This window comes from Mauremys mutica, chromosome 1 (genome assembly GCF_020497125.1).
Source record: "Mauremys mutica isolate MM-2020 ecotype Southern chromosome 1, ASM2049712v1, whole genome shotgun sequence".
NCBI classification, from domain to species: domain Eukaryota; kingdom Metazoa; phylum Chordata; order Testudines; family Geoemydidae; genus Mauremys; species Mauremys mutica.
Genome location: NC_059072.1, coordinates 124,310,202 through 124,325,720, shown reverse-complemented (window position 1 = coordinate 124,325,720; position 15,519 = coordinate 124,310,202). Strand labels below are relative to the sequence as shown.

Sequence of the window (15,519 nt, the reverse complement as noted above, 5' to 3'; positions counted from 1 at the left end):
CAGCATGAAACCCTCCACCATGGCTACCTACATGGTGAAGTGGAAGAGGTTCACGTGTTGGGGATCTGATTGACGCTGAAGAGGCCCTGCTGCAGGAGATCCTGGACTATGTGCTGCACCTTAAGATCCAGGGCCTGTCACTATCTTTGGTCAGGGTACACCTGGCGGCCATTTCGGCATTCTACCCTCCATTTCAAGGCAGGTCAGTCTTTGCCCATCCCATGACGGCACGGTTCCTGAAAATTCTGGAGTGCCTGGACCCGGTTCCCCCTTGGGACCTGAATCTTGTGCTGTCAAGGCTCATGGGTCCCCCTCTTTGAACCTTTGGCTTCCTGCTCCCTCCTGCTTCTCTCCTGGAAGGTTGTCATCTTGGTCGTTATAACTTCGACATATAGGGTATCCGAGATCAGGGTGCTCACGTCAGAGCCGCCTTATATGGCCTTCTGTAAGGACAAGGTCCAGTTGCATCCGCACTCAGCTTTTCTGCCCATACTGGTCAAGACCTATACTTACCAGTCCTTTGTCCAAAGCTTCATGCAATGGATGAGGAATGCAGGCTCCATACCCTGGACGTCAGATGGGTGCTGGCCTTCTACATAGATAGAACCAAGCCGTTCCATAGGGCAACACAGTTGTTTGTTTCTGTTGCAGACAGGATGAAGGGTCGCCCAGGGTCTGTCCAGAGAATCTCGTCTTGGATCATGGCCTGCATCCACTACTGTTATGAGCTGGCAAAGGTGCCCCCGCTGGTGATCGTGACGGCTCACTTGACTAGGGTGCAGGCATCATCGGCGGCCTTCCTCGCTCAGGTGCCGATCCAAGAAATTTGTCAGGCCGCAACCTGGTCATCCGTCCACACGTTCTCATCGAATTATGCGCTGACCCAGCAAGTTCCAGATGATGATGGCTTTGGCAGAGCAGTGCTCCAATCTGCAAGACTGTGAACTTCGAGCCCACCTCAGAGGATTCTGCTTGTGAGTCACCTACAATGGAATGGACATGAGCAAGCACTCGAAGAAGAAACAATGGCTACTCACTGTTTTGTAACTGTTGTTCTTCGAGATGTGTTGCTTATGTCCATTCCATTACCCGTCCTCCTGCCCCTCTGCCGGAGTTGTCGGCAAGAAGGAACTGAGAGGGCGTAGGGCTAGCGGTGCCTAATATAGCGTAGCCCTCCAGAGGGTGCCACAGCCGGCCTTATGGATACCGCTAAGGTAAAAATCTCTGACCGAGCACATGGGTGTGCACACACCTACAATGGAATGGTCATGAGCAACGTATCTTGAAGAACAACAGTTACGAAAAGGTGGGTAACGGTTTTATTTTACCCTAAGGTGTGGGGGATGTAGAAGAAACCATAGAATGCCTTGCGAATTCAAGATTTTCCCTAGTCTGTCCATTTTGTCCTTTGGATTGCTGCAGTGTTGTCACTCAGTTCCTGCTTTGAATTAACATGCAATTCAGGATTGACTTTGCAGCTGTCTGTTGTATTCAACTCTTGACTCGTGCCTGTCTGTCTACCTACTCATATGCCTTTAAATGCTCCAAAATATCGAGACATAAGTACTTAAACACACAAAAATCATGGAGTTCCATGATCAAACTTTAGTCTTATTGATTTTTTTCTAGATATAAAATAATGGGTTTTAGCAGCAGTAGCTCAAATATATTAAATTAGGGAGTTGTACCTTAATTTGTACCTTAAGGACTTGCACTGAAATGCAAAATCACCACTTTTCATGCAATAGATAACTTTTCAAATAGTTTACTTGTTTAACAAGTTGACTTTTCCACAGATCATTCTTGACATGCTGCTTATCTTTTAAACTGAAACCTTGAAAGCTATGTATACTACTAGTGCCTGGCTGTTCTGTAGCAGTGAAAGAGCACTCAGTGTACTACCTGTAGAGTCTGTTTCTGTGGTTTCGCCCTTAATTTTAGACTAGTGGCAGATGGATACAGTCATTATGGGAGAGTTTGGCATTTTTAGAGGCAGGGAGATTGAATGTAAGGCTTCAGTTGGCACAAAAATTAAATCAGCATATTGCTTCTGATATTGCCAGTGGTTAACTTTACTCTTAATTTCCTTGCTGATATCCAGGGCGCAAAGCTTTAATCTTTATGCTATTTGTGCAGAACAGCTGTATTTATTCACATAAGCAATGGGTCCTTCAATGTCTGTTTCCTTGCAGACCCATAAGCTTGACCATAAGAGAATTTTGATGCTCTCACTTTTAAGAGAGAATTTAAAAAGGTATTCTGCTACCACCTTCCTAAGCCTTATTTTGTTTATGTATCAAAGTTAAAGGTTTTTCTTTATGCCTCTCAGTTGATGCACTACCATGTTTTGATAAGGCACAGTGAATTTCCCTCCCTTCTTCATTGTGGGGATTGGGAGTAGATGCTCCCTGTGAATGGGGAGAGAGGAAGGGGAGGTACTGAAGATTGTGGAGGCGGCTCCATGCAGGGAAGGAGGATCCTGTGCAGGTTCCTACCTGCTTCCTGGCCCATTCCAGCCCCTCTGGGTTTCATTCTCTGCTCTCCAGCCCAATTCTGGGCCTCCTGGCTGCTGTTCAACCTTCTGGATCCTGCTCCCTGGCCCAATCCAAGTCCCCACCACAGCTGTTTGGGCCTCTCTAGGTCCTGATCTTGGGCCTCATAGCTGTTGCTCCACTCCTTGTGTCCTTTTTGCATCAACCCCTCCAGGTGAGTTTATGCAGAGGCAGAAACCTCCACAATATTTCCCCTGTGGGGGACTACTCCCTTCCCTCCTGCCTGGGCTTTATAACTGTTTCTTAGAACTAGAAACAGACAAGGTGAGGGGAAAAAATTAAACAAGGATTAGGTCTACTATAAAAGTGTAGGCTAAAAATGTCAAAAATACAGGGTATTGGAAAAGAAAAATATGTACACCAGACTATAACATCCTCCTGGGAAATTCTGCACAACTGTGGCACAGCAGAAAAATGCCGCCCCCCCCCAGCAGATTCCATTTGCTTCTTGCAGAAAATAGTTTCTGTGGGGAAGCAAAAAGTAGCTGCACCAGTGCAGACCTGTCTGTTCAGGTAGCTGGGGAGAGAAGTAAATCACTGAGGGGAGGGGGTCTGGGGATGCCCTGGCCACCCAGGGACGTTAGTCCCAGCTGCAGGGTGGGGGTAGGGGAAGGGGAGGACAGAGATGAGTCCCATTCCCTCTTCCTTGCACCGAGCAGCCAGGGCTGGGTCAGATCAAGCCTCAGAAACTTACCCTGGCGGCAGGAAGCTCTGCACCACGGTGCTTGGGGGAGGGGAGGCTCAGCGCGGGGGTTATGTGCAGGATGGTCTGGATGCACGGCGGTTGGGCGGACAGGGAAGCGGATCCTTGTACAGTGACACCTCCCCCCACCCATGCACCTGGACACGCCCCCCTCTGTATCAGGAGCCCCCCCCAGACACCCACCCCACTGAGCCCCAACCAGCTGCACCCTGTTCCCCCCTCCCCCCCAATCCTAACCACCTTCATCTGGACTTCCCTGCAGAGTCCCATTCCCCCTGCACCAAGCCCCTGTGCATCCAGGTTCCCCCCTGCATCCATATCCCCATCGAGCTGCCTGCACCCAGATTGCACCTGGTACTCTTGAGGGAATTCTGCACCAAAAAATTTAAAGTTCCGCATATTTTAATTGTTAAAATAACATACTATAATCACACCATTTTCAATTATTTTGGTAATTTATTTCAAAATACTTGTCAGCAAATAATTGAAAATGGTGTGATTATATTGTTATTTTGACAAATAAAATATGCAGAATTTTAAAATATTGTAGGCAGAATATTTATTTTTTTTGTTGCAGAATATTTAATTTTTTTTGGCACAGAATTCCCTCAGGAGTATATAACAAGGTTAAAAAATGAACTAGATAAGTTTGTGGAGGATAGGTCCATCAATGGCTATTAGCCAGGATGGGCAGGGATGGTGTCCCTAGCCTCTGTTTGCTAGAAGCTGGGAATGGGTGACAGGACAGATCACTTAATGCTTACCTGCTCTGTTCATTCCTTCTGGGGCACCTGGTATTGGCCACTGTCAGAAGACAGGATACTGGGCTAGATGGACCTTTTGGTCTGACCCAGTATGGGTGTTCTTATGTTAACAGTTTTCTACTGTGAACCACTAGCGCTTTGAAAAGAGTTTGCTGGCTCCTCCCTGTTTCCACCTGTAATATCACACCACATTAAGACAGCTAAAAATATTTTAAATCCTTTTTTTCCAGTGACTTCCTATTCACAATCTAAGATTTCTGCTAAGTGGTTGGAGAGCCCCCAATACTAACAGTTATATATAGGATCAATATTTGTATGCTGAACAAAATATGCCAAAAACAACTAAGTGAACAGAAACTATAACTTACTTATATACCTAAGATTATCAGTTGCACCAACTGCCTCTCGCCTGGTCTTAGTTCAAGTGACAACCTCAGGTTAAAGCTGTTAAATACTGAGTGGCTTTCATAGTGCTGGGCATAGTTTAAGAGGCTGGGAGAAGTATGGGTGTCCTCAGGACTCCAGCGGGGATGCATAGATCCCTCTGAGTGGATGGCAAGGGGAAGAAGAGAACAAATCTAAAAATAAAGTTGAAACATTTAAAGTCTTTTTTTGTTCTCATTGCATACACAACCGATGAACTGCCTTAGTATAACTGAATTTCAACATTAGATATTATGCTGCTGATTAGCTTAAACTCTCACTAGCTTCTTTTGCATTCATTTTGCAGGAGTGGTCTGCAGATTTCAATCGTACTCTCAGTAGAAGAGAGAAGAAGAAGGCTTCAGATGGAGTGACTCTAACTGGTGTCAACCAGACAGGAGATCAGGCTTCACAGCATACCAAGCATAGCAGGTAGAACTTTTTTATGTCCGTGAGAGACAAAGGCTGAAAGAATACTATGAAAGAATGGTATCTTGAAGTACATTAGGTGGATACAGGTCAGAAATTTCACTACTCACCTAGGTAAAGGGAATATGGTTCTCTTGTCTCAGAACAAGACTTAGTGGTTTGCAATATTTATGTGGATAGGGAACAAACAGAAAAGTCCTTAAATTTCAGCTTTTTGAAAGGGTTGTGTGCCTGCAAGCTCATTGAATACTTTGGTTTTATCTTATTTTTGTGGTGTTCAGCATATTTTTCATCTGTCCTTCAGCCCGGAATTGGAAGAAACCAAACTTCAACTGAAATTGAATTTTCTCTTAGGTGGCTTTTTGTGAATTTAAGTAAAAAATGTGTTCTGTCAGTTCCAAATGACTATATTAAATAGATATATTGTCTGCTTTGACAGCTCATTACTATAATAGTCAAATTACGCTGAGGGATCTACTGAGTTTTCTGATAAGTCTGGAGACTTTTAAGTCCTTTGCAAATCCTTCACAGCTTAGAGAGAAAGTATTATACTTAAGGGTATAATATTTATGTGTAGTGCTTTTGAGGGCCCCTGTACTGTTCTAAGGGACCCAAGCAATGTGCTTGACTGGAGCAGGGTAACTGCTAGGTAGCTCATTTTTTAGTGTGACACTAATTAAATATACATGTGAATCCATGAGCAGATAGGGTCACCTTAATGCTTTTTCTCTCCCAAATAGCCATCTTAGTGTCCCGAGTAATACAGTGCAGTCATTACAATCAAGTTACAATCCCTTTGAAGACGAAGATGATACGGGGAGTACTGTCAGTGAAAAGGAGGACAATAAAATCAAAAAGTTGGTGAAAGAACGTTTTTTAAATTGTTTTCACACTTGCTCTTTCTCTATCCAAGGTTTCCAATTTTGGGTTTCTACAAAGGCACCATATTGTAGAATGCATGGCAGTTCTTACGAGAAGTCATATAAGCAACTTTGTAAACCTAACTTTTCTTTTTCTAACAGAGATTGTATATGTTGCCTTAATCTCCTCTGGTTTGAAACTGTACTGAGGTTATTGGCAGTTGGTAACACAACTTACCAGTTGCTTTTTGTTCTCATTTAACTGTCTTAAAATATGTGAACTCTGACAATCTGCTGTGAAACTACTGCTGGAGATTTTCTGCTGTGTGTACACTCACTGGACAAGCCCACTTTTAAGACTTTCTCTCCACTTAATACTTTCTCAATTACCTGTTTCATTGTAGCAGTCCTGGTGTGTCAGATTGTGAATGTCATGTGCACACTCAACAGTTACCTTTTTTAACTATAAAAAACTACTTGATCTAAAAGTATTGTTCTAGAACAGTGTTTCTCAACTGGTGCATTGTGACCCATGGGAGGTCACAAAAAGCAATTAGGTGCTTGAGAGGCACTGAAAATTTTAAATCTGAAGCAAAGAAAATCTTGCCTCCCCACTACCTCCGCACTCCCTCATCTTTCAAAGTCAAGTGTTCTCTGTCTTTCTCAACAAACAAATAATATAGACTTATCACTTTTTACAGAAAATATAAGGAGTTGCAAAAAAAAATTGACTTTATTTAAAGTGTCACCAACCTAAACATGTTAAGAAACACTACCCTAGAAATATAAAATTTTGAAACATTAGCTCTGATGTATAAACCATTAAGTTTATACTTAACTAGATAAGACTAGTATTATGGTGTTGGTGTATGTAATCTCAGTTAATGTTTTAAAATAAACTACAATTTTAAATTGCTTTTAGTGTTAGCAGCTCTGAGAAAAACCAAAGCTACCCTACAGAATGGTCTGATGAAGAGTCTAGCAATCCGTTTTCTTCCACTGATGCAAATGGAGATACAAACCCATTTGATGAAGATGCCTCCCCTGCCGTGGAGGTGAGAGTACGAGCACTGTATGACTATGAGGGCCAAGAGCATGATGAACTCAGCTTTAAGGCTGGTAAGTTTACTTCATTCACTTTAAATGTTTGTCAGAAGGGGAAACATGAGGAAGTACCAGAAGAATATGGCTTTCTCACCTCTTCTGGGTACCGTGAGAACTGGGATTTTTACCAACCAACATTCAACTCTAAACCAAGTCTCGCATTACAGTAGAGGGTTTATCTACAAATGATCCATCCTCCTGTCTACAAACATCTCTTCATCCTAGAAGTGTTAGCAGTGCCTCTCATACCTTGCAGGTGCAGGGAGCAATAGCTGCCAGGAAAGGAAGCTTGCTTGAAGTGAAGGGGGATATTGTGAAACTAATTATCTCTTCTTCATTGGGGTGGTAGCTGCTGCTGCTACTACTTTGTCGTCTCCCTAGTATCGCCAACCCTGGAAAATCAAAAATCACAAGACTTTGCCCAAAAAAAAAAAAAAAAAGTATCACAAGATGAGTGTGAATCATGACGTTTTTGGGGGGGGGGAAGTTCGCTCTTTCTTTTTTAACAGCTTTAACCGGAAGTACCCTTTTTCCTTCCTGCTTCCCCACTGTGCACATTTTTAGGTTAAAAATTTAACATTAAATATGCACACAGGCTAGGAAAGTTTTTTTTCCTCTTCCCCCTAGCTGGGAAAGACAATTTTCCCCTATCCTCCTCCTCTGTCACCCTCTATCCAACCCCCTTTTAATGGGGTTGCCAGGGCCGGTGCTAGACTTGCTGAAGCCCAAGCCCAGTGGCTTCTGCCCTGGGCAGTGGGGCTTGGACTTCGGGTTCAGCCTCCCAAGGCTGAAGCCCTCAAGCTTTGGCTTCAGCCCTCCATGGGGTCGTGTAGTAATTTTTGTTGTCGGAAGGGGGTCACAGTGCAATAAAGTTTGAGAACCACTGCTCTATCCTCTGAGGTCATCCCTTGGGTATACTCTCTCCAGATATCTCCCCTGCTTGCTGGGGTACTGCTGTCCTCTCCTGAGCCATGAGCCCATCCCAGCAACAAAAGGAAGGTTGGAGAATGTAGCTGAACTTGCAGGGAACTGCAGTGTGGGAGACATGCTCTAGTCCACTTTCACCCCAACACACACACACATACAAATTGCTCATTGGCTTTGGTTAACAGTGCAGCACTTTAAGCAGATGGGTGCAAGCTGGAGGTGCTGCTGACTCTGGCTGGGGTTCTTTTCTGGTATTTCCTGCAGCTGTGCTAGCCTGGCAAGGTGATTTCTTGTTTGTTCAGCACAGGAGTGGAGAGCTTGAAACACTGCAGGAAGAACCTAAAAGCAGTAGCCTTCGGTGGTGGCAAGTTGAAACTGTATCAGAGCTACTAGTTCAGGCTGTAAAAACCAACAGCTGGTGCTGCATCCAGGCCTGTATTTTTACAATCAGCTCAGTCAGAATTCCTGAGATGATAGCTGTTGATTTTTGTGTGCAGCTTCTAAAAAAAATGCAGAATCACAGCTTGCAAAAATGAGATTTGGCCATCTTTGTTCCCATTCCCTCAGTGTCTGCTTCTTCCCTCAGTGCCTGCGTGTGGCCCTTTATTCATTCTTTGATGGCTCACTTAGTGCATTAGGTTACAAATGGGAGGAATGAGATGAAGTTAAAAATTTGGGAAGCTTCTGTTTTTTCTAATTTCAAGTTAAGCAAATCTTATTATGTTCAACTACAGTGAATACAATGAGTACATAGCTGGGTTGTTCCTGCTAAAATGTGCAGCCATAAAATAGTTAATATTGACGCTAACCAGTGGCCATTAGTTAACCCCCTCCCCTCAGGGAGACAGGAAGTTTTCAGAGCTGCTGTTTCAAACTGTCCCCAGTTTCAGTTAAGGCTGTGTTAAGACATATATTCAAAATAGAAACGTTGGACTGGAAAAGACCACCTGGGTTATAGAGTCCAGTTACCTGCTATCACAGGCAACTACATCATATAACCCCATTGATGAACTTTTCAAGCTCCATCTTAAAACTAGTTAGGTTGTTGGCCCACACTAGTCCTGTTGGGAGGCTGTTCCAGAACCTCACTCCTCTGATGGTTTGGAACTTTCTTCTAATTTTCAACCTAAATCTGTTCATGGCCAGTTTATACCCCTTTGTTCTTGCACTGACATTACCTTTTACCTGAAATACTCCATCTCCCTTTCTGGCATTTAGCTCCCTGATTTATTTATAGAGAGCAGTTGTATTCCTTTTTAATTTTTTTTTGCTAGGCTAAATAAAACAATCTCTTTTAGTCTCATCTCACAACATAGGTTCTCCATTCCCCTGATCCATCCTTGTAGGTCTTCTCTGCACCTGTTCCAATTTGAATTCATCTTTCCCGAACATGGGTAACCAGATGAGGTTGTACTGGTGTCTTGTACAATGGCATTAATACTTCTCCATTCTCTACTGGAAATATCTCACCTGAGACACTCTTGAGATCACAGTTGTCTTTTTCACAGCCACATGACATTGGTGGCTCATAGTCATCCTATGATCAGCTATTTCAACCAGGTCTTCTCTTCTGGCATTTCCAAATGAGACCCCAGCTTACAGCAAGAATTTTTGTTATTAATCCTAAGTGCATGACCTTGCACATCTATATAGACAGTGCATCCAACATTTGTGTCATCAGCAGATTTCTTAAGCACACCTACTTTTTGTGCCAAAGTCCTTAATGAAAATACTAAATGACATCAGTCCCAAGGTCACTCCTGGAGGCACTCCACTAGTAACTTCCCTCCAGCCCAACAGTTCTGCTTTCCGCGCAACCTATTGTCATGTCTTCTTTAACCATTGTTTTATCCACTTTACGGTGCTTGTAATAATCCCATTCTTCTCCAGTTTAATTAATAATTTACCATGTTAAATTAATGGAGATATCCTATCTCCTAGAACTGGAAGGTCATTGAGTCCAGCCCCCTGCCTTCACTAGCAGGACCAAGTACTGATTTTTGCCCCAGATGCCTAAGTGGCCCCTTAAGGATTGAACTCACAACCTTTGGTTTAGCAGGTCAATGCTCAAACCACTGAGCTGTCCGTCCCATTCCATATCAAAAGTTTTACTGACGTCCGGATTACATCTACTGCATTTCCCTTGTCTAAAAAGCTAGATATATTTTCAAAGGTAGATATCAGGTTAGTCTGGCACAATTTACCTTTGGTAAACCAATGTTTCATTTTGTCCCATTTTTCCATTTGTCTGTAGAAAAATGCTCTCTCTGATCACAATAATCGTATCTCAATATTTTTAAACAAATTGGGGCTACCAAAAAGGTGAGTAGTGTTCTGGTTTGCTTTAAACCCTGTCCTGATAGGGGAACAGCAGTAGCAAGACACACCAAGCTCTTATTTATTCCTGCCTGGAATCAATGGGAGCCAAAAATTGCTATTCATCCACAGTGGATTGTGGCAACTTCTGCTCCCCTCCTGCTTACCCAGCCAACATGGAGATGTTCTAATTCCTTTGGAATACAGCAAGTAATATGTCAGACAAGTGATAGGTGCTATATTCCAAGGGATTAGCACAGTAGAGCCTGTCTACAGCAAAATGAAGCAATGTTTATGTACTGGGATGTAGTGGTTACCTTGGAGTCAGGCATTCTGGGTTCTATTCCTAGCTGTGTGACTTTGGTTAAACTATTTAGCCCTGCTGTTCTCAGTAGAAAATAATCCTTAAAATGTGGCTAGTACTTACCTACATTAAAAGAGACCTAGACAACCTGTTTGTAGACATTTAAATATCCATATAGGAAAGATGTTTAAGTCCATATTATACACAATCCATGTTATAGTTTAGTATATCATTTACATCAGTCCTGGGTTTACACTCGGAAGGGGCCCATTACGGACCCATCTAATCCATCCAGGTCTGTCCCCTCTCCCAGGGCAGTCAAGTGCCCAGGCCTTGCTGTATGAGAGGCTCCCAGGCAGCAGATCCCGCTTGCCTGTAGGAGGGCTCACTGCCCAGCAGCCAGGCTCTGCCATGTGGTCTGGGCAGTGCTGCTGGCTGCAGGGCTGGTGGGCACAGACAGGCTCTTGGGAGACACGTCCCAGGGGTCTGCCCTGTTTCCCAGTGAGGCTCCAACTGTGAGTGGTCTCTGCTGTCCGCCACCTGCGGGGCCCACCTGCCTCTCCAGGGCCAAGCCGCATGGGACTGGTGCAGAGGCTGAGCCAGTCTTGGCCACTGGGGGGGCAGAGCAGGGGGCTTGGTTGGGCCCTTCCAGGCAAGTGGGTCCTGAAGTAGCCTGTCTCAGGCAGGACCCACTTCCCCTCCATCCTGGCAGATCGCACCACTCCCGAGGAGCGGGAGAGATCACCACCCTGGGACCGGCCCTGGCTGCGCTGCTGGCTCAGTCCAATAGAGCTGAGGGGTGGGGTATAGAATGGCTACCATAAGGAATTACAGGTTTTGTGCAACAGTATTAGAATGAGTGAGACTTGTTATACTGAGCACTTGAAACAGAAGTTTCTTGAGGCGATGTCACAGCCATGTATCAACTTCCAACTGTAAAGCTGGGACCACACCACCAAAAAATAAATCCCAACATCCATTATGTTTGTTTAAAGGGGAAGGTAACAAAAATTAACGTAGGGTGGAAGATATTTATTTTCTTCACAATATATCCAGTAGGTATACCAGTAACCTACCAGTTTATTTTAAAGAAAGAACATGTCTTGGCACATTTTGCTAAATCTCTGCTAAATCTTGTAGCTTTTTGCTACATGCCTTTGTAGCAATTTTTTATGTATAGGGGAAAATTGTGTACATTAAATGGCTGTAAATCTCATTAGTGTAAAAAAAAAAAAAAGTGTCATTTTTGACTTGATAGAGGTAGTTATGCTTCCCAAAATTAGCCTTTTCCATCCATACTCTCTAGAAAGGTAGGGAGTTAATACTAATTTACGTAATTCTTAAAATCATATTTTCATTTTTGGTAAAGCAAAGTGTTAACTTTTTGAAATGTTGGCATTATAATACTTCACTTCTATAAAACTCCTATCATCGAAGTATCTTAAAGTGCTTCATATCATATGTGAATGTTTATAAAATGGGATATTTTTTGCTAAAATCAAAGTGATGGTAAAGAGCAGAGTTAGGAAGCATTTATGATGGGGGTGGGTAAGGAAGAAGGGTAGGTATCTAGAATAGTTGATGCTACGTTATTTTCTCTTATTACCAAAGTGGTGGTATTTGTCAGACATGAAGTTTATTTTGCAGGGGATGAGCTAACTAAAACGGAGGATGAAGATGAGCAAGGTTGGTGCAAAGGACGTCTGGATAATGGACAAGTTGGCTTATACCCAGCAAACTATGTAGAAGCAATCCAGTGACAAAGGATTAAGTGATTCTGGAAGTACTATAATAACTTTGAAAGCCAGTACCAAACACGTTGCTCACAATGAGGGGAACTGAATGATGTATAGAATGTATATAGTTCTTTTAATGCAAAGGAATGATGGATTGATATTGACTTTGTGGTGATTTAGAGACAAAAGCTAGAGTTGGCAATTTGGAAACAAAATTGTAATTTGTACACAATGGAAGACAAAAGGGTCAGGTTGAAAAATATAGTACAACAAGGAAATTCCTCTTTAGCTTCTTTCCAGTCTGTTCTGTATTGCCATGTTTTTTGCATTTTCTATTCTGGTGCCCTAATCCACACTGGGTGTTTGGCTTATCCTGCTTTTCATCTAATCAATTATTTTAAGTGGCCTTCAGTAATTTTCAACTTGAATTTTTAAGACTATTGTCATTGATTTTCTGTTTGTTCTTAGCAATGTCTGAAAGATGCAGTATTTTTTTATTTAAATCCTGTGTAGGCAAGCACCTTTTTTTTATGCTTGGATTTTTCAATTAATACTTAAATTATGACAGATTGATTCACCAGTCAAGTGAATGAGAACTTTCCATGTTGTAATGTTAATCTTTCCATGCTGTCATCATGGATTAAAGTTGTAAAACAAGTATTGTATTTAATAAATGTCTGTTACAGAAGATTGTTTTGTAGCAGATATATCTGCATATATTATGGTTGGGTTTCTATTGTGAATGCTATTTATGCATTTTGACGTTTAAATGTGAGTTTCCCAAATAGATCGTAAATCGCATTCTAAAAGCAAAAATAACATAGAATATTTAAAACTATTTCAATCATACTCTTGCTGAGCAATTTACCCTCTGTAAATTATTAATGATTTTATCAGTGATTTGGAAGGTTAAACATGTATGAAGACTAATTTTCAAGCAAAGGAGACTGTAAAATAGACTAAATTGCTTTTTATTAAGAGGCTCTTTATGTTGTGTATATGTATATATAATTTGATATTCAAAAAAATTTAAAGAGCATGTCTACTGTTAACTTTGCGAGCCTTCTGACTGATTAGATTTAGACTCTGCTTGAAAACTTAAATTATAGGCCTATTTAAATCTGCATTGTTATTAGTTGTGCTGTATCATAGAGCAAGTATTCTGTGATTCAGATTCTCAGAAATATAGTAAATACAACAGTATACTCTAAATCTGTATTGGTTGGTAAATTGTGGATCTAAATATAAACTAGCTTTAGTAGTCCCTATGTGGATTATTGTAGCAGAACACTGTAAAGTCTCCTACATCTTGTTTGCAGCTACAACTCAGTCATATGTAACAGTGTCAAACAATATACATTTGTGACATTTAACAGCTGGGTTATACATATTCTAGCAGGTTTTTGTCTTTAAAAATAATCTAAATCTTATCAGGTGAGTCAAAATGCAACGTTAGGAAGCTACACTGTAATCAAATTAAGAAATCTATTTTCATGTAATTAAAACAATGTAGGTGTTCTTTAGCTATGCTATTTGCTTTTTGAGATCAGAGATATATTTAGTCAACATTTCTAATGAGTTGAAATGTGTACAGGCTTAGGAAGTGGATGTATGTATGTGTCCGTCATAAAAATTTACCAGCATATTTGCTCATTCACAATATAAAGACTTAACAAAAACTGTCAAGAATTTGGGTTCTTGGTCTCTGTATTCTAAAATATTTTAGAAAATTAATAAAATCTGTTAATCTCTTAAATATACACAGTGAACCTCTTACTTCCTAGTGGAAAATGAAAATTTAGCTGTGAAGCAAACATTCTATGTATTTCACTGCAACTTGAGATGAATAACCAAAATTGCATTGAGTCTATGAAATCCATAAACTAGTGTATGATGTGAACAGACACCTGTCTCCTTGGTAAAGAAGGAAGCATGGCACCAAATTTAGACTGTATTGGCAAAAGCTTGTAATGAAACATATTTGTAGAAGAAGGGGGGAGGGTGAATTATTGCTTCAGTCTATCTACAACTGTCTACAGCCCCAGCACTCACGTGCACACCCCTTTTGGGAGAGAAACCCAAAACAATACTGTCTTGCACTGTACAGAAAAATCTGCACAGCGCAAGCTCATAAAAATCTGCCTTCTTCCTCAATGTTAAGAGAGGTGTGCACGACTTCTCCCCCCCCATTAGATATTACATTAACTGAGTTTAATAATAAAAGTTTAACTACGAAAGGTAGATTTCAAGTGGCTAAAGGGATAGCAAACGAACAAAGCAGATTACCTTAGTAAATAAACAAAACATGCAAACTAAGCTTGACACACTAGATAGGTAGGATACAAATTAGCAAATTCTCACCCTGTGTGATAAACAGGCTGGCAGATTTTAAGGCATAAGTTGTCTTGGCTTTCCCAGGTTTTCATACACAGGCTAAAGTTTTTAGCTTGGGACCATCACTTCTCACAGTTGTCTTTGTCCTTCTTTTATATCTTCCCCTTATATCTTATAACTTGCTGGAAAGCTTTTTTGCTGTGACCTGGGTCAAACAGCTCCCATTGTATAGAGCTATCTGACCTGTGTCAAACCACTCCCATTGTATAGAGCTATCTCAGAGAGGTTTCTGTAGCACGCAGTTCCTGGGGTAATCCTTGTGTGCGTTTCTTCAATACGCCACTACCATTGTTTGGCCTCATCCAGCGTAGCACATTTGAAATATGGTCAATATTATCAGCTTCAGATACAAAAATGATACATGCATACAAACTGGATAAACACATTCAGTAAATCATAACCTTTCCAATGATACTGTACATGAGTCATCTTGCATAAAGTACACCTCAGTTATGTCATCCATATCATAAGCATATTTCCATAAAGAATATGGAGCATAATGTCACATCTGTCTACAGCACAGGTGATGTCTAATGCTGTTTTCCATCAAGGGGGTGGGGGTGTGTGTGTGTGTGTGTGGAATAAAGTTAGTTGAACTCCTCAAGATTCAGACAATACATTACACAAGATCTTTCTGCCTTTCACTAAAGAGCTTTCATGGTATCTGCTTAAAGATGTCAGAAAAATGAATGTGCTTGAAGAAAAATGACAAATTTCCTTTCTATAAAAACTTTCCAGGGTGACAATTGCTTGTCAGAAAATTATGTTGGTATTGGCAATAGAGATTTAGCAAGCAAGTCCTATTTTCAAATACTTTGGACTCCTTTGTTATGCTCCAGCCATGCGGTGCTGCTGAGTGGGAAATTCAATCCCACATTAACTCAAATGGCAATGAATTTGGTCTCATTTTTGTTTTTTAGTAGACCTTTGTCAACCTGGTACAAAAAACTGTCAACTGTGCATCTCTGTTTAAGAGTATAGCAACATATTGAGAGTGAAGACTGAGA

The 15,519-nt window shown here is 41.5% G+C and overlaps 1 protein-coding gene across 5 annotated transcripts in view; it reads left to right on the top strand.

Annotated features, from left to right (window-relative positions):
* PACSIN2 (protein kinase C and casein kinase substrate in neurons 2) overlaps positions 1 to 14,026 on the top strand; it is a 138,123-nt gene extending 124,097 nt beyond the window's left edge. For 2 of the 5 annotated variants that reach the window (XM_044994480.1, XM_044994488.1), the window contains exons 9-12: positions 4,750 to 4,874; positions 5,612 to 5,728; positions 6,654 to 6,850; positions 12,030 to 14,026. In XM_044994480.1, coding sequence (XP_044850415.1) covers positions 4,750 to 4,874; positions 5,612 to 5,728; positions 6,654 to 6,850; positions 12,030 to 12,142 — 552 coding nt within the window. In that variant the 3' untranslated portion in view covers positions 12,143 to 14,026. The remainder of the gene's footprint in view (positions 1 to 4,749; positions 4,875 to 5,611; positions 5,729 to 6,653; positions 6,851 to 12,029) is intronic. The other 3 variants (XM_044994497.1, XM_044994504.1, XM_044994514.1) reach the window with 3 other exon arrangements.
* Positions 14,027 to 15,519: the final 1,493 nt, after the last annotated feature.